The sequence below is a fragment of the Pelodiscus sinensis genome, chromosome 3 (genome assembly GCF_049634645.1).
Source record: "Pelodiscus sinensis isolate JC-2024 chromosome 3, ASM4963464v1, whole genome shotgun sequence".
Taxonomy (NCBI): domain Eukaryota; kingdom Metazoa; phylum Chordata; order Testudines; family Trionychidae; genus Pelodiscus; species Pelodiscus sinensis.
The window spans coordinates 43,775,141-43,793,868 of record NC_134713.1 but is presented as its reverse complement, the minus strand read 5'-3'; the positions used below and the strand labels follow the sequence as shown (position 1 = coordinate 43,793,868).

The following is an 18,728-nucleotide window of genomic DNA, read 5'->3' as shown; positions in this document are numbered from 1 at the left end:
GACATGTGTTTAAATCAGGAAGGGAGGGAGGGAGCTCTGGAATAGGAGCAAGTGGGTACTTTCAAAAGAAACACATCAGGTGTGGAAATATTCATGTTTTGACTTTTTATCAAGGTATTAGCATGGGCAAAGCAACATCAGCAGAGATTGGCAGGAGCCCTGGCTGGAGTTATTGCTAAGCAGGAATTGTTGGAAGCCTTGTTGTCCTGGTTGCAGTGGGCAGAGACTACTCTTAGTGAAAAAGATAAAGAGGTCATTCCCCAAGAAATCGAGGGAGTTAAAGCTCTCATAGCTGAACATCAGGTAAGGCATGCAAAATGTGAAACACGTCTTAAAGATTTTGTATGGACATGTGTATCTTAGATTTGCTATATAATCAAACATGAGCCTATTCTAGTTATTTACAGTATATTTCCAGAGATCCAATTGCGTATTCACTATCCCTATGACTGCTTCCAGACTTGCTCAAGCAAAGCAAACAAATGAAAATACAACAGTCTTTTAAAAACGTACCAGCTTGTTAGGAACAAGGACACTGATCATTGAAAAACACCTGAAGTATCAGGCAGTGCTGCTGCCCAGAGCCAACGTATCATTGTCTGCTTTGCTAAGTGAATTTCAAACCACGTTTTATGCAATGGCTCAGGGACCTGCGTGTGCAGCAAGTGGCCATCCTGGCATCATGTCAGATCATAATTGACTCTCCTCTGAGCTGTGTCTGTTAATCTGGATGGCAAAGGACCCAGGGCTGCTCTTGAATTCACCATCTCTTGCACATCACACCATAGTGCACCATGGCTTTGCATTTTTAAATGTAGATTTCCTTTAGCAGCTCTTCCATAAAGTAGGTAGATGTTCATATAGGTGATATCTCTTAGCTGGAAACTATTTTATATTTAATGTGTCTCCTGCTGTAATTTTCCTGACAAGTAGTTGCCCCCTCTGGTACTTTGTATTCTGTTTTCTTTGTCTTTCTTGCCAGTTGCTCTTGAGCATTGATAATTAAAGCAGCTACCATTTAATTGCAGACATTTATGGAGGAAATGACTAGAAAACAACCTGATGTGGATAAAGTCACAAAGATCTACAAAAGGAAAGCAACTGAACCCACTCTAATACAGTCTCATATTCCCGTGCTGGATAAAGGGAGATCAGGAAGTAAGTAATAGAATCTCTTGGGTATGCCGTACATTGTTCTTCCAATAGAATTGTAAACTAATACAATTGGGTATCATTACTATCAGAACAGTCTAGTAAAAACAAGGTGAAATTATTCCTCCACTGATTTCTCTAACTACTTTGTTGTATGTTTTTCATGGAGAATAATGTATCTGCTTGGTAACACAATTTTAATTAATTGTGCCAATATGTACAAGGCAAACATAACATCTACTGTAATTTAATTTCTACTAATTCCTTCCCAAAATACAGAGTAAATTATTTTAATTTATCTTTAATAAGTCTTGAATACCTCTTAGCCTTCATAAATGACTAGTGTAACTTTCAATTCTCACATAGTGGAAACATATTTCTTTACCAGAATAATAGCAGAAAACTGATTTTTATTGATAAAAATAATAACACATTCCAGTATTAATGCTTTATTTCTTCACATTTCTGCTGATTTTCATGATCTGATGCTAATTTTAGATATGTAGGGTTTTGTGTGTACTGTGTTGTCCTGTGCTAATAGTCGATTTTTGTTAACTTAAATATAGAACTAATACTTGCAAAGAGTATGTATATGCCAATTATTTGCCAGCATATGACCATTTGGGGAGTGCTAATCATTTTGCATGCAAAATTGTGGAAACAAAATTGAAATGATTATTATTCCCCTTTATACAGCTCTGGTGAGGCCACATCTGAAATATTGAATCCAATTTTGGGCTCCCCGTTACAGAAAGGATGTGGATGCATTGGAGAGAGTCCAACTGAAGCCAACAAAAATGACTCATGTGGGGAGACTGAGGCATTTGGGCTTATTTAGTCTACGGAAGAGAAGAGTGAGGGGGGATTTGATAGCAGCCTTCAACTTCCTGAAGGGAGGTTCCAAAGAGGATGGAGAGAGACTGTCCTCAGTAGTGACAGATGAGAAGAACAAGGAGCAATGTTCTCAAGTTGCAGTGGAGTAGGTCTAGGTTGAATATTAGGAAAAAATATTTCACTATGAGGGTGGTGAAATACTGGAATAGGTTACCTAGGGAGGTGGTGGAATCTCCATCTCTACAGGTTTTTAAGCCCTGGATGGGATGGTTTAGTTGGGATTGGTCCTGCTTTTAGCAAGGGACTCGATGACCTCCTGAGTAGGGATGTTAAATTTAGATTAATCAGCTAGTTGAATAGTCTATGCAATTTGCATCGACTATTCGATTAGTCGATAAGGGCGCCTCCGCTTTTGAAGTGAGGCACCCTTATCGACTTTCACTTTTCAAAGGCGAAAGTGCTGCAGGGGAGCATGGGGCCAGTGCTGCAGGGAGCATGGACTCCCCAGTTGGCCCTGGGCTACATGTAATGTTTCAAAACGGAAGTGCCGCATGGACCCCAGGATCTGCCCTGGCCTCCACGTGGCACTGCCGCTTTGAAGCACCCCATTCTCCTTCCCCCCCCTCGCCCTCCCTCCCACCTTGCTGCCTCTTTCAGATAGAGGCAGCAAGGTGGGGAAGCGACTAGTCATTCACATCCCTACTCCTGAGTTCTTTTCCAAATGTATGAGTCTATGAAAGGCTGGATTGAGGCTTCCTTGAAAACGTCACTTACAATATTCATTTATTTTTCAACCCTATTGTGTTTCAACACTTCCCCTCTTGTGTAAAGGGCCAAGAGATTTGTAATGGTCTTTAGCTGGTAAAGGTGGGTTTGTTGTTGTTTTATATACTGACTCATCCAAAAGATAAAATATATAGCTGCACAGTAGCACAATACAGTGCTGATTGGTTGTGAAGAGCACCACCTAATGAATTCCCTCTCTCCTATTATACATTAAACAACATGGATTTTACTAGGTCTTGCAGCTTAGTTTCATGTAACATGAACACTTACATGAGGAGATGGATTAAATTTTTCTGTCTCTAACACTATCTCCAAAATGAGGCTATTTGTTCTGAAATGCTCTCTTCGACCTGACTTGGAGTAGAAATATTTATGTACATTTTTCTTCACTGGTATTCATAGGTATAGACAGTATTGGAAGGCCGGGTGTTTTAATCATCATGTTGTCTTACACTGGCCAAAGCAAAACTCCCATTAACTAAAATGGGATCAGGATTTGGCTTATTTTTTGTTGCAGAAAGGAGTCTTTTTAAAGAGGCTGATCATCATTCACATAAATATACACTGTCTTTTAAATTAGTTGGGACTTGGAGAAAAATAAGCGTATGCTAACTTGTATTTTTTTAATAGGAAAACGTTCCCCAACAACAGGCATGTATCCATCAGGAGCACAGGCACAAATTGAGACCAAGAATCCAAGGGTGAACTTATTAGTCAGCAAATGGCAGCAAGTCTGGCTTCTGGCCTTGGAAAGAAGAAGAAAATTGAACGATGCTTTGGATAGACTGGAAGAGGTCAGCAGACACAGCATATATATGATATACAATGTATATTGTTGTTTAACCCTGCATGCCCTGTGACAAAGTGTAGTAATGCCAGCCTGACAATTTTGTTATATTATGTACAGTTAGATAGAAACATTTTGACATGTATGTGCAAAAAGCAGCTAGCCCTATTATAATGATAAACAGAATCAAACCAGTACAACTGTGGGCATTATAAAGAGCCAGTTATTTAAAAACATGTCAATGTGACTTCACTTATATTGTAAATGTTTTATTAAAATTTGAAAAGTCTCTCTCATCTCTCTTTCCTCAAGCTGAGGGAATTTGCAAACTTTGATTTTGATATCTGGCGGAAAAAGTATATGCGATGGATGAACCATAAGAAATCTCGAGTAATGGACTTCTTTAGGAGGATTGATAAAGATCAGGATGGAAAGATAACAAGGCAGGAATTTATTGATGGAATTCTTTCATCAAGTAAGTTCAAAATTAATTTACCGATGAGATTATGAGATGCATCTAATACATTGGCAATATACTGTACCTGAGGTAAGACTGTGTGTTGTAATAGACCTTTAAAGACATTATCTCTCTGAGATAAAGGTAAAGTGGCAATAATTGTTTTCTTTGGAAACATTGTTAAAATTTAGCTACTCCTTTTTTGAGCGAGTCAGATTATCTCACAGATTTTTCTTCCTCTGTGCAATATATGCAATACGCTGACTTAAGTGTGTGTGTGTGATTATGTCTCGTTCTAGTGGTTGGCCCATATAAAGAATAAGAGCCTACCACCTCTAACGATTCCTTTTTCTCAGGTGTTGGAGACTTGTGCTTTTTGTATCAGAAGGTCAGGGTTCTGTTCCTGCTGAGAGCACCTGATCAGCACAAATAGTAGCCCTTATGGAGATAAGAATACATTTGTACCCAAAATAGTCAAAATGAACTTCCACAAACTGTATATGTGTATGATCATGTCTGCTTCTCCTGACTGGCCCACATCACAGGATGAGATCTGATACTACACGTTGAACCTTTGCAAATTGGGACTCTGTGGTCCGGAGAATCCCAGTGAGGGTTGGCAGCTGGGCTGGAGTTGGGCTTTCTCATTTAGCAGGGAAGTGGGAGGGACTGGCAGGGGAGCTGGGCTGGTAGCGGGTGGCAGGGAGCTGGCTGGGAAGTCAGTGGTCAGTCCAGGGCTGGAGGGGCCAGTAGCTGGGAGAAAGGTATGACTTTGCCTGGTCCTGCAAAATCCCTCATCCAGGATCGGTCAGGTCCCAAGGGTTCCAGACCAGAGAGTTCCACTATGTACTACCAGCTGAAAGATCTACCCCATTAGCTGATCAGATGCATCTTGACAAAGTGGGCTCCAGCCCACAAAAGTTTCTAATCAAATTTATTAATCTTTAAGATGCCATAGGACTCCTCATAGTTTTTGCTTCAGTTAGAAACTGAGCCTGTGGTGGTAGGTAGACTAGATGTCTCCGAAAGGGAACCAGTGTGCCAAGTTGCATGGTATACATCAGTACTTGCTGAATGTCTATGACACTACTGCTGTTCATTAGTCATGCTACATGTTTACATATTCTGATACCTTATTTGCTTCCCTGTGAGTGAGCAGTGAGTTCTGAAACAAAGAAGACTTTCAGATTATAGAGTTTCATTTTAAAACAATATCAGAAGCTTCTAAAGTGGACAGGCCTTGGATTTTAAACATTTAATTTGCCTTTAAATTCACTGCAGTAACAACATCATTTGTGGGTTTCTTTGCAGTTTCGAGGTCAAGCATGCTACAAGACAGTAGAACTGTGTGTCATTTGACAGCTTTTTCTTAGTTCCATCTGTTGCTAGGCTCATTTAGTACTGGGCTTCTCTCCCAAAACGCACTACAGTAACTCCTCACTTACCATTGTAGTTCTGTCCCTGGAAAATGAGACTTTAAGTGAAACGATGTTAAGCAAATCCAATTTTCCCATAATAATTAATGTAGATGGGGGGAATTTTTTCATGAGACAAAAGACATTACATGTGGTTTGACTCACAGGTAAGTGACTATCCTCTGGCCTCAGAGTTCTGGTGAGCATGGGTCTCCACACTGGAACCAGGCAGAACAGGCAAGTGGCAGCACATAGGCAGAAGCACTGTGCTGCATCCTTTCCAAACACCTGATGGGGATGTCTCTGTTAGTCTCTGAGCAGCAGATCATACAAATGCCTGCTCCAGTTACAGAGGGGTAGCTGTGATCATCTGTTTTGGCAAAAACAATGAGGAGTCACATGGCATCTTAAAGACTAACATTTCTTGGGGCATAAGATTTCATGGTCTCAAACCCACTTCATCAGATGCATCTTGACAAAGTGGGTTCCAGCCTATGAAAGCTTATGCCCAAATAAATTTGTTAATTGTTAAGGCGCGATAGGACTCCTTGTTTTTTTGTTCCAGTTAGACACTGAATCCATGGGCGTCTGGTCTTTAAGGCAAAGCAAGGCTGCGCCTACCCAAAGCTGAGCTGTGCTTGCCCTGCCCCTTCCCTCCCTGCTTCCAGCTGCCACGTGGGGTTGCTGTTGAATGTTTAATGTGGCTCAGGCAAGTTCCAGGGCGTCTGGGAAGGCAGGAACCTCCTCAGCAGTGCACATGGCAGTGGGGAGTCTTGGGTCCAGGCTACCTCCCTGCCGCTGCTACTGGTGCCAAGGAAGCTCAGGCTGCAGCTGCCTCACTCCCTCTGTTACCGGGGATGGGGAGGCTTGGGCCAGCTTGGGCTGCAGCTGCCTCCCTCTTGCTGCTCCCAGGAGTGCGGAGGTTTGGGCACATTTGCTCTTCCCCTCTTGTGGAGGGCGGGGTGTGTGGGGGGGGCGCTTGGCGCACTGCTCCTCCCTGTTATGTGGGCAGGGCTATAGGGAACCTCAGCTGCACCAACTGCAAATAACGTCTTCATGATTATCCATAATCTAACCAGCATTTAAGACACAACACTTCTTTTCAAACATTTGTTTTCTTTGAGAATACTTTGTGTCTGTCATTAATGACTAGAAATCTTTGAGATTTGTGATAAATCCAATCACTCCAATGGGATTGAAAATCTATAACATTTGCCTCCCGGTGATGTTTTTAACTTACAGAATTCCCTACCAGCCGACTTGAAATGAGTGCTGTGGCCGATATCTTTGACAGAGATGGTGATGGGTACATTGACTACTATGAATTTGTAGCAGCACTTCATCCAAACAAGGATGCATACAAGCCTCTTACAGATGCTGACAAAATTGAAGATGAGGTACTCTTTATATAGCTACAGTTTTCATATAACTAATATATTCCACTGGAATTGCACATTTATTTTATTTTATTTCCTATGTAACTTGGAATTCTGCCAATTACTTTAGACTTCAGAAATCTGATCATTAGCATTGAATAATTATTCCAGTTCTCGTTTTGACAGGTTACAAGGCAGGTAGCAAAATGTAAATGTGCAAAGCGATTCCAGGTGGAGCAGATTGGGGATAACAAATACAGGGTAAGTCTTCACAATATGTCTATGCTTCTTTCAGTCCAAACATTCTCAAGGCAACAGGACTTTTGTGAGCATTTGGGCTACATTCATGTACGGGAACTTTTATTATATACTTATGTTTGCTCAAAGTCTAAGTGGGAAATATGTAGTTTTAGCTTCACTGTTACGTCTAGAACAGGGTACCTCTAGACAGTGGGGCTATTTCGGGATACCAGAGGTTATTTCAAAATATTTTCTGAAATAGCAGGAATGCTATTCCTCCTTCCCTGTAACCTTCGTTCCACAATGGTTAACAGATGGCTCGAAATAGTGCGTTAATTCGAAATTTGGCACTGTGTAGATGCACCAAATTTTGAAATTAGCTATTTTGAAATACAATTGAAATAAGATATGCAATTTGCATAGCACAGATTGCATATCTTATTTCGAGTTTAGGGTGCTGTGTAGATGCATTCTAATTTGTGTGAGAAAATATAAACTAATAATATATTTAAGTTTCCATTGAATGTACAATAAACCATTTTTCTCAGTATTTAGAGATATTTATATATGTAAATAGTCAAGTGATTTAAACAATATATGGTCCTGCATATCTGTAAATATACATTTGTTAACTGATTGATATTTTATACCTGAGAAAAATGGATTTTCCAATCAGATTGAGATTAAACACATGGAACTGTATTGTACTTAGAATATATTGATCAAACAATTTTATCATTCTCATCCCCTTTTTTTTACTTTATTCCAGCATACTGTACCTTCATCTAGTAGCTAGACAGGAAATGTGCCAGGTATCCTAAAAATAGTTCAGGTACCAGAAAAGATGTGAACAGTGAAAGTAATTTTTTACTCTTGGGTTCAATAACCAGAATGTTTTCAGATGAGGTGCTCAATACTTGGCTAAGGAAGACTATGGAATATCTTCAGCTAATTTTAAAAGGAAAACAAGGAACAGAAAGCAATGAAGGACGCATGAGTCCTTCCATGTTCATACTCTGGATAGCAAATTACCTGCACATCTCTAAACTAAATCCTCTGTTTAGAAGTTTCATTGTGTGTGTTAGTTTGCATGTGTTCTCAAGTCATACAGAGAATTTCTTGTTAAACTAATTGTGTTTTTTTTTCCATTTTTCATTTCTCATCAGTTCTTCCTGGGAAATCAGGTATAAACCAGTGGAATGTGTTTTGAAGTTTCTATATTTTTTCCTAACACATAGTTATTTAAGCTTGCATTCTTTTCCCATACTTTCATCCTGAGCTAATTCATTGTTGGGCTGCTATGGTGTTTCTATAAATGCTATAAAGTGTTCCTGGTTTCAGGATCTCTCCCTCTCTATTGTTTTGCCTTTTGTCTCATTAGGGAGATTACTTTTAAGGGAACCAGATAATGAAGACATCAATAGTTGATGTGATAAATTCCATTTTGCACTTCAATTATGCTTTATGAAGAGAATTAATTATTCTATCCCAAGTTTTATGTGAACTATAATACAGCAGTGTGCCTCAAATTTCTATATTGTGTCATATTGCTTAGTCACGTATTACTATTACAATTTTAGAATCCTTGAAAAATCACAGTGCATTAAGTTAGAAGTCAAATGACTAGATAAGAATTTATTCACAATGTATTATACATATCTTTAATACAAAACGTTGTGGTCTGAGTTAGCAAAATAATGTTGAAGTTCAAATTTAGATTGCTTCCATTCCTCCATCAATGATATTTTTAAAACAAAATGTATAGTAATTGTATTTAAAAATACTTCTGTTTGTGAAAGTGCCATACAATAGTAATTGGAAGAAATACAGATCAATGAATCCTTTATAGGATGGGATACTGAAAAACAACCTATCACATATAAAATCAGTTTGCATGCCTAGCATATACATGAAAGTGTCTATCATGAAAATTACCATTAGCATCTTATTCATGTTCTTGGAAAGGCAACATATGAAGATATGATTTTAGGTTTTCAATGCTAAAGATATTACAGAAATGGTAACTTTGCCTGGGTTTTTAAAATGTTGTTGGCAGAGTTAATATAGCATGTGCTCAGTAAAAAGTAGCCTTCACCACCTATCTTTGCCAATCTACTTCTGGCCTAACTTTTTAAACTTAAAAACTTAAAAAACAATGAATACTCTGGCAGCACCTTCAAGATTAACAAAACATGTAGATGGTATCATGAGCTTTCGTGGGCACAGCCCACTTCTTCAGTTGAATGGAGTTAATAAAGTTCCAGTTCCAAAAATTTGACCAAAGAAAGTCTGTACCCAAAATATTTTAATAAAAAAATCTGTAATGGAGCGCTTATGAAATCACCATGTAGGAAGTTGTGCTATTTGGCAGCAACCATGCTAGCTGAACAAGTTGCAATATAAACTGATTTGAAAAGGATCATCCAAGCCTCAGTCTGGCTGCAGTGCAAAGCCTAAATGTTATGTTAAATTGTTGAAAACAAAGGAATCTTCTAGGCTAATCAAAGAATAAAAGGAAACCTCCTCTTTAATAAGTGAAACAAAATAGTGTAGGCCTGAGTTACATGCTATAAGAAGGTGGTTCTTCATTTTAAAGCTATTTAATGACTTTAAAAATCCTCACATAGAGGTCCTTTAAACTTACATTTTACTTATTTAGAATACAATTTTCTTTAATTAATAAATTAAGCTTTTAAGCTTTCCTATTGTTTGGTTCCCAGAAGTAATATTCCTTCTGCCCTTTCTCTTGTCCATTTTGCTTAAGCAATACCACAGTTCTTTTAACAAGTAAGGACACATTTGTGTGATTTGGTTTTAATATGTTTCCATCGCTTCACTGGAACAAATAGGTACAGTTACTCCAGCAGTCAGATTCTTCTCAAGATATGTACATTTGACTATGATTGATTTCAGTGCATGCAAAGCAGAGGTTGGAATTTGGCCTGCGGATTGGATAGCAAATTAAACACGTGTCATCAGCTAGAAAGTGCTGGATCCCTGTTTCAATTTTCATGAGATTGTGGGATCCTTTAGTAAATTATGATTGAGTTAATTCAGATCTTGTGGAAGGTTTTCGAATGATAACACTGGAAAGCAAAGTCTCTTCTGTTTTCCACATAACAAGTATAACATATTGTCACAGCTGTGCAGGCCTCTCCACAATAATCTCTTAACTAAACCAAAATGCTTTAAACCTATATTGAGATTAAAGCTCAGTTCCCATGCTAACAGAATGTGTGGCCTGTGCTGCAGAGACTGCCAGCAGATGTGCCAGTTGTGAAGGTGATGTTATTTTATGTGGACATTGGTAGGAAATGGATCAAAGCAGCCTGCTGTTTTCACACAGACCACCAAATAATGAGAAGAATATATCTTTTGGCCACCACTGACTCGATTCAAATTTGGTCCAGTGATGTGCAGAAGATTCTGCAAGGGTTTTACGGCATTACATACAAACAACACTGACCATTTTTCAAGACTCTATGGCCAGTCTTGGGTAGCACAAAATAAACAGTCAGCTCATCATAGGAACAGGGTTCAAAAAAGGGCTAGAAAAATTAATGGAGGATAGATCCATCAATGGTGATAAGCAGGGCTCGCCGAGCGGCAGTGAGCCCTGCTCGCCAGCCGCGCAGTTCTGCGCTGTGCACATGCGCAGATCACTTTGCATTGGCTCTTCCGAGGTGTTATCTACTCGCCACGGGTGAGTAGATTACATTGTTTGTCAAGCCCTTGTGATAAGCCAGGATGGGCAGGGATGGTGTCCTTCACCTCAGTTTGTCAGAAGCTGGGAATGAGTGATGGGAGAAATCACTCATTATTATCTGTTCTGTTCACTCCCTCTGGGGCATGCTGTCAGAAGACGGAATACTGGTCTAGCTGGGCCTTTGGTCTGATTCAGTATGGCTGTTCTTATGTAAACCATCTGTGTACTCCTGTGAATTATGAGGGTGCTCTGATTGTTCTAATTTGTGCTAGCTGCCAATTGCTTCAGAGAGGTAACATAGCCACCCCAGAGCACAGGCCCTTTCTACCAGCAACATCACCCTTACACAGCTATGGGGACCAAGGGTAGCTTAGAGCTATTAAAATGGCTTTGTAAGATGTTCCTGTACTCAGCTTAACAGTGGAGCAATGCAATGCTCCCCTGAGAGAGCTGAAATTCCAGCCCACTGATCTATCATTTGACTGTTTTTCCATACTTTTCACGTGAAAGTTTCATATCTTTGAAAACTGTATCCCTGCTATTGCAAAGAGAGTTCAGTGAAAGTTTTAACGCTGATTAATTCACACCAATGCATAACAGAACCAAACATTGTATTACTAGTTTTGCTGCTTTCACAAGGTCCTTAGACAAAATTCTGAGAATGAATCATAAAGTTCAGCCTGGCAGCCTTTTTTCACAATCCTACCATATTTCTTTAGATTAATGCAGTGGTTTTCAAATTGAAATCTTAACACCATTGACAATTTTCATAAAAATCATATTTTAAGAGTTTACTAATGATTAGAAATTAAAGCAGAAATTTAGAATGGATGATTTTAACCCATCATTGCTGAAATGTATATTTTATATTGTGGTGAACTATTGCAAACCTTGTCATTTTGTTTAATCTTGTTACAGTTTGGTGACTCTCAACAGCTGCGTCTTGTTCGCATCTTGCGAAGTACAGTAATGGTTCGCGTTGGAGGTGGCTGGATGGCACTGGATGAATTCTTAGTGAAAAATGATCCTTGCAGGGGTATGTAAGAAGGTTGTTTTAGAACAGACATTAAAATCATTAACAGGATGCTGTCACTGGCAAGAACTGGGAGGGATATTTTTTGCAGGATAGAATTGAAATGTAAAAAATGCCTTCTGTTTATTTAAACAGTGACTGCATGTTTCCTAGTTCTAGTTTTATGTATTTTAAAATCCGAAGGGCCAAATGCAGCTCCATGACATCTGTATAGATCCTGAGCGACTGTGATCCCTTCAGTAGAGTTGCTCCAGGTGTAATTATGCTAGTGTAATAAAGAGTTGAGCTTGGCTAAGTGCAGCACATGGAATGTAAACTGGTGGTATGACTCAGCAGAAACAAAATGTAGCAGCAGTCATCAAAATCAGCTCATCAGGAGCAAAGTTTTAAAACTATAAATCAGCACAAGGTAATCAGAACACTGAGAGTCACAGCCACAAGGCCTGACTTACCTAGGGACTCATCCTGTCCTGAGACTGCTTGTGCAATCAATCCTGTGTTCTCACTGGCATTCTCCTTGTAGCCCAAAGCCTTGTGTGAGAGAGCGGAGAGAGAAGTTCTGGGCTGGGGACTAGAGAGTGACTCTGCACCTGTCTTGTGACGGTTGTGTACAATATGTTGCTTTATGCATTTTCCCTTCACAGACTGGTTACAGGGTAATGTGGGATAGAGGTTTCCAAGAAGTCCTATTCCAGTGGGATAATAGGTTCTCTCTGGTCAAGAGGAAATAGGTGCCTGACTCAGAGGAACAGCAGGAGCTAAAAGAGAAAGGGGGTGAAATAGCCAATTGAGGTAAAAGCCAAATAGTAGCAGGAATGATGCAGTTCGAAAAAATTGTAATAGCAACTCTACCTGTTCAGAATGAGTTAAAAGCAAGTACAATTATGTACTTTCTTATGAAAGAGTATAGTAGCTGATTCAGTAGGATCAGACAACAATAGAATAGGAAAGTTGAAGGGAAAGGTGAGGAAAAAGATAAGTCACCGAAGGTCAGAAGCATGCTCATCTTTAGACTTACTTTGGTAAAACTCCCATTGTTTGCCTGAGAACTGCTGGATTGGACTCAGGATTTGAAAAGTTTAATAAATAAATACCTTGGGCAGATAGATCACTTGTATTTTGTAGTTCCTGTTGCAACAAAGGTAGGTAGTATAATCAAAAAGAAGAAACTTACAGTGAACAAGAACTAACCCATAAGCAGTAACAGTGAATACCATTCACATATGGAAATCATTACCATAGTAGTAATAACATTTCCTATTTTAAATACTGTAAAGGGAGTATCACAAATGGAGTAGAAAATGTCAACGCTGAGTTGCTATAAAAGTCTGTTTTTAGCAGTATTTGAAAATAAGCCTACTGCCCACAAAACACAGGCATTTCATATCCCAAGAGGAAGAAAAGTGAAGAATATTACAGTTGCAGCTGTGACCAAAAGCCTGATTCTTGACTGCCTGGAAAGAAGCAGTGTTGTTTACCTTTGCTACATTCTTATTTGGTAACATTTTACTTTCACTCTGCACAAGGTAAACTATTCCACATAGTACAAGGCAATGGAGAATTAGCTGCTGCTTGGTATCACAATGTCCAATAGCATTCCAGAGATACCATCATCACTTTTCAAACTCTACACCGGACTCTCCTGAAAAAAAAAAATGTTTCATTAATTATGCTGTGGTTTCCAAATTTGTTTTTGTTCTGAATAAACTAAGCCGACTAAACTAAGATCAAATAAACTCAGACCATTCGAAATATTTTGCAGAAGCAAAAAAACCCACGTGTCCCCACTTCCTCGTAACAGCCAATAGCTCAGTGGTTAGCACACTCACCTTGCAGGTGCGAGAGTCCCTGCTCTCATCTCCCAGGTGAGAGCCATAACTATCCAGCAGTAGAGCCATTCTGTCTCGCTTTCACCAGAACGTCCAGCCTGGACCTGAGAAACTTCCCTGACAGAACTTTTGTCAAAACCGATAACGGTTTTGCATAATGCTTTGATATTGACAAAGTAGTATTTTTCAATGGGAAAAAATCATGTTGAAAATATTTTGACTGGCTGTACTCTTCACATGCTCTTTACTGGGGTTCCACATCCTACTCAGGTTGTAATCAGTGTTTCTTCTATTTTTTTATGTCCATGTGCAGAATGAATTTTATTATTTTTACCAATATGGAAACAGTGTGGGTATGTCTAGACTGCATTCCTGTGTCGGCAGAGGGATGCAGATTAGGCAGGTCGACATTGCAAATGAAGGGGATTTAAATATCCTGTGCTTAATTTGCATAAAAATGGCCACCGTTTTTGCTGACTCAGCACTTTGTCGGCAAAAAGCAGTAGTCTAGAGGGGGGATCTGTCGAGAAAGAAAGCCTTTTTCGACAGATCCTGTAAACAGTCATTTGCAATGTCGACCTGCCTAATCTGCATCCCCCTGCCGACACAGGGATGCTGTCTAGACATACCCCCAGTGACACATCACCTTAATATTAGTACACATAACAAATTAATTCTGCATGGATGATCTGTGGTGGGAGGTAGGGTTGAGGGGTTCAGAGTGAGAGGGGGGTTCAGGGTTGGGGTGGCATGAAAGCTCTGACTAGGGGTGCAGCTATGAAGTGGGGTTGGGGATGAAGCATTTGGAGTGTAGAAGTGGGCTCCGGACTGGGGCCAAGGGATTTGGAATGTGAGAATGGGCTCAGGAAAGGAGGTTGGGATGGAGGGGTCTGAGCGGTAGTTAGGGTGCAGGACGGGTCTCAGGGTTGGGGTGGAGGGTCTAGGAGGGAGCTAGGGTGGTGGAGTGTACTCAGGGCTAGGGCAGAGGCTAGGTTGCAGGGTGCTGACCTGGGGCATCTCTTGTTTGGTGGTGGGAGACAGGTGGTTCTGTGCTGCCTAATGCTTATGTGTAGGCATCGCCTCTGCAGCTCCCATTGCCTGTAATTTCTGGCCAATGGGAGCTGTGGGGACAGAGCTACCCAGCCCGTGTGGCGATCATGCAGAGCTACCTCACCCCCACTCCACCCAAGTAGGGGCTGCCCAGAACACGGGCTTTACAAGCTGCAGCCCAAGACTCTGGACTAAGAAGGCCACTCTTAGCCCAGAGCTGGAGCCCCTAAGCTCGCTTCTTAATCTAGCCTTGCTGCTGGACCTGGGAAGAGTGCATCTTTCCCCCAGCCACAGTAGCTCCCTGTTAGGGCCAGAGGAGTGTGCATCTCCTCAAGTCGCCGCAGGGAGCTGCAACAACCAGGGGAAAGACATGCTCCTCTGGCCCTGCCAGGGAGCTGCAGTGGTTTTGGATGAGGGTCCTCTCCCCTGGCCATAGCAGCTCTGTGCACAGCAGCCTGAGCCCCTGTACAGGGCTTATTACACAGCTGCATAGCCGCACAACTTAGAGTGAACTTTGGTTGAAATTGATTGCTATTGAAATCAATAAATGTGATTATTAAAATTCTTTATTACTTCCCCTCAGAGATGATGCTAGGTCCTGCCTCTCCTGTTCCCTAATTAGGACATGTATGTAGAACATCCTCTAAATAACTCCCACTGTAGGTGTAACTGTGCATGCGCCCCAATTCAGCAAGGGGTTCAAGTAAATGCATAGCTTAGAGCATGTGAATACCGAACTCTCTGAGGTAATCACATGCTCTAATTACACTACTGGTTGAAATCAGTGATCAAGCTGTCATTGATTTCAGTGGAACAGGATCAAGCCCCTCCTTAAGCCTTAGTCTCTGCCAGGATCTTCTCACACACACTGCATATTTCATAGTGCTCTCATTATATACAGCTTAATATGTACAATAACTCTATGTAAAGCAGTTTAATCTGATATTTCTTATGTTGACAGATTAACACCTTTCTTACATAAGGGTACTTGCCACTGCAGCTAAGTCTATTCAAACACTATTTTTTGCTCAGGGGAACTTTGAGAGCTTACTTAGGAACACTTAGCATTTATTCTCGGTTCTGTCTTTTGGCTTGGTGCTCTGAGTCTCTTGCATATGCAATTGCTGAACTTAATTTCTTCTCCTGCTAACGATTTTCTTTAATGTTATTCATATCCTGTGTCATTTTTTCTAGTTCATCATCATGGGAGTAAAATGTTACGTTCGGAATCAAACTCTTCAATTACCACTCAGCCTACCATAGGTTGGCAAACCTCTCTCTCTTTGTCTTTCCTGGCCTTTCTCTTCCTTTCTTTCCTTCTCTTGCTTTAATAAACATATATATATATATATATTATACATACACACACATATATATATATATAACAATATGCTTAACTCATCACATTTGGCTTAATATTTTTTTGTGTAGGCTGATGCTTTTACAGGCTAATTTTTGACACTCTTCCAAAGTGTTTCAAAAACAATTGTCATTCATGCTGCTGATACAATAAAATACTAACATGCTATGCCTCTGATTCTTGTGGAATGTTCTCTCATTGTGCCTGTATGTCTGCGTGAGTGCTTAGCCAGGGATTACCTCATTGTAGCTTGGGTTTTATGTTCATCATTGCATGTTGCCAAAGTACTGTAATTCATAGTTTAGAACAAATATATTTGCTGCTTTCCTGCCATTTACACTTGGTAATTTTTTCTCGGTTGTCCAAGTAAGTGTTATTTATTATAAGTAGTTGTAGTATTAGTCAAGCAAGTCATCAGGTTGTGTCTGTGTGTGTTAATAGTTGGTTAACAGTGACTTAGCATGTTGAGCATTCCATTATCATGCTGACTTTCTTTGACAGTTGTTCATTCCTGCTGGCCTAAGATACTAGAATAAGCATGTTCTACACATGAACCGTCGTGTGTCCAAAATGAATGCATTACATAGTAATGCATTTTATTTGTTGGTACACTGTGCTGGGGATGGCATGAGAAAAGAGGTGACAAGCAGACATGTGATTGATCTGCAAAGCTGACTTCTTGCCCCATCTCTTTTATGTGCTGCAGCTAAAGGGAGGACAAACATGGAGCTGCGTGAAAAGTTCATTTTGGCAGATGCTGCTAATCAGAATGTGGCTGCTTTCCGAGCGAGAGGTCGTAGATCACGACCTTCTTCACGGGGTGCTTCTCCCAACAGATCTACTTCTGTGTCAAGTCAGGCTGGACAGGGAGCTTCACCACAAGCGGTTGCTACAAGTACACCCAAGGTAGGACTTCTTTTCATCATTTTCTAATGGGTGTTTTCAGTGTTGTTCTCACATTTACTGTTTTTTTCCTACACTAGAAAAGACTTCTTTATTTATGGTGCCATATAAGTCAATCAGCAAACAGAGAATGTGTTTTGAAAGAGCAAAAGTGAACCTCTCCACTGCATTTCAGAAATAAATCATACCCCTCTTTTTACAGACTTTACCAACTCTTTCTGCTTTGTTTTGATTTTTTTATATTAATTGTAAAATTAGTCTCTGTACTCTGGATACCCCTCTCAGACTTGTCTTCCATCTACTGTCCTTTATATTTTAATTTGCCATTGTTTCATACAGACACCCCATCATTTAACACGCAATTATGGTAAACCATGGTTGACAAACAGCAAAACGTCAACTCCTTCTAAACCATCAGAGTCCTCAGAATATCAAGGGTCATCTGCAGAGGTACAGTAAGGACAGAAATTCTAGTCTCATGAATTTCTTTCACTAAAACTTATCAACTCACTAACTGTCATTACAGTTCTTTGCACAGCTGCACTGTACTTTGCCTATTAATACTTTATCTTATAAACCTCTCTCATATATTTTAAAATCTTTTTTTTTCAAAACTTTAATTGATCTTTCATTCAGTACATTAAAAATATTAGTCTTATGCAAACTCTCCCTGTGATTCTTTGATTAGTATATCTTTAGAGTATAAATAATCAAGCAGCGATGTGAAAATTAATATGATACCAGTTGGGATGATAAAATTTAGAAAATCTCCCTACCTTTCACTTTGGTTTATAGATGGCATTTTATGAACTCCTTTCCTGAAATTGTTTCCTCTGTGCTGATAATGTGCGCTCATACTGTGCAGCCATGAGAGTAATACATTATAATCTGCAATGTGAAGTTACTGATTAAAGAAATGCCACTCCATTGTAAGCAGGATGGCATAGGAGACTGATAATTCGATCCTTTCAGCTATTGAGATTCAGATGATGATGGTAATGACACACAATTGCTATAATGAGATCACGGTTCAGTGACTCATGGAAAATGAGTTTGATGGTCTCATTTCCTGTGCATAGTACCAAAAAAACCACTAATATTGTAATAATTAGCATCCATGTTGGCAGTCACTGGAGGAAACAAGGTTTGAATGGACACAGAGCATAAGTACCTGGTCCAATGCCAGTTGAGGTCAGTGTAAAGAGTCCAATTGGATCAGACACCATATTGTTTTCTGACCTCTAAAAGTTGCCATTCAGTATTAAGGCACGCTGATGGGTTTAGTGTGGGGAAGCTGGCACTGCTTCTGCCTCTGCTTGATCTGTTCCAATCATAAATAGAGGACTTCAATGGCTATTGCTCTCAGCCTGGCACTTTTCAATGCTAAATTCACACAACTCAGTATGGCTTTGCTCATTGATGCATCAAGTATATAGAGATTCTTTTCACTCACTCCTTGTATAATATTATGTATTACATTCACTTTTAGGTCTATTGCTTTAAAAAATTTAAAAGATTTAATCATAGCGCACAGTTTGAACAGATGTTAATTTTAATACATTTGCTTTCATTTTCTTTGGTGCTTTAATTGTTAACTGAGTATCCATATAAGGTTAATTGATGGTACTTTTAAAATCACAGCTGTGGGAAGCAATCTGTAGTACAAGAAGACCAGTGAAAAGTTATGTTTTTGCTGAATTTCCAATCAAATAAGAACCTCTGAGATTAATTTAAGGACTTCCACATGTGATAACGGCCTCTCACAGAGTCTGGAAAAACGCTGCAGGAAGGTGTTATTTT

The 18,728-nt window shown here is 39.8% G+C and overlaps 1 protein-coding gene across 30 annotated transcripts in view; it reads left to right on the top strand.

The window, feature by feature from the left end:
* DST (dystonin) overlaps nucleotides 1–18,728 on the top strand; it is a 470,874-nt gene that overhangs the window by 448,461 nt on the left and 3,685 nt on the right. For 17 of the 30 annotated variants that reach the window (XM_025182427.2, XM_075923642.1, XM_075923659.1 and 14 more), the window contains 11 exons: nucleotides 115–303; nucleotides 1,029–1,158; nucleotides 3,403–3,566; nucleotides 3,872–4,034; nucleotides 6,674–6,828; nucleotides 6,994–7,068; nucleotides 8,214–8,231; nucleotides 11,672–11,789; nucleotides 15,860–15,928; nucleotides 16,732–16,931; nucleotides 17,268–17,378. In XM_025182427.2, the coding sequence (XP_025038212.2) occupies nucleotides 115–303; nucleotides 1,029–1,158; nucleotides 3,403–3,566; nucleotides 3,872–4,034; nucleotides 6,674–6,828; nucleotides 6,994–7,068; nucleotides 8,214–8,231; nucleotides 11,672–11,789; nucleotides 15,860–15,928; nucleotides 16,732–16,931; nucleotides 17,268–17,378 (1,392 nt within the window). The remainder of the gene's footprint in view (nucleotides 1–114; nucleotides 304–1,028; nucleotides 1,159–3,402; nucleotides 3,567–3,871; nucleotides 4,035–6,673; nucleotides 6,829–6,993; nucleotides 7,069–8,213; nucleotides 8,232–11,671; nucleotides 11,790–15,859; nucleotides 15,929–16,731; nucleotides 16,932–17,267; nucleotides 17,379–18,728) is intronic. The other 13 variants (XM_006110983.4, XM_075923660.1, XM_014571373.3 and 10 more) reach the window with 3 other exon arrangements.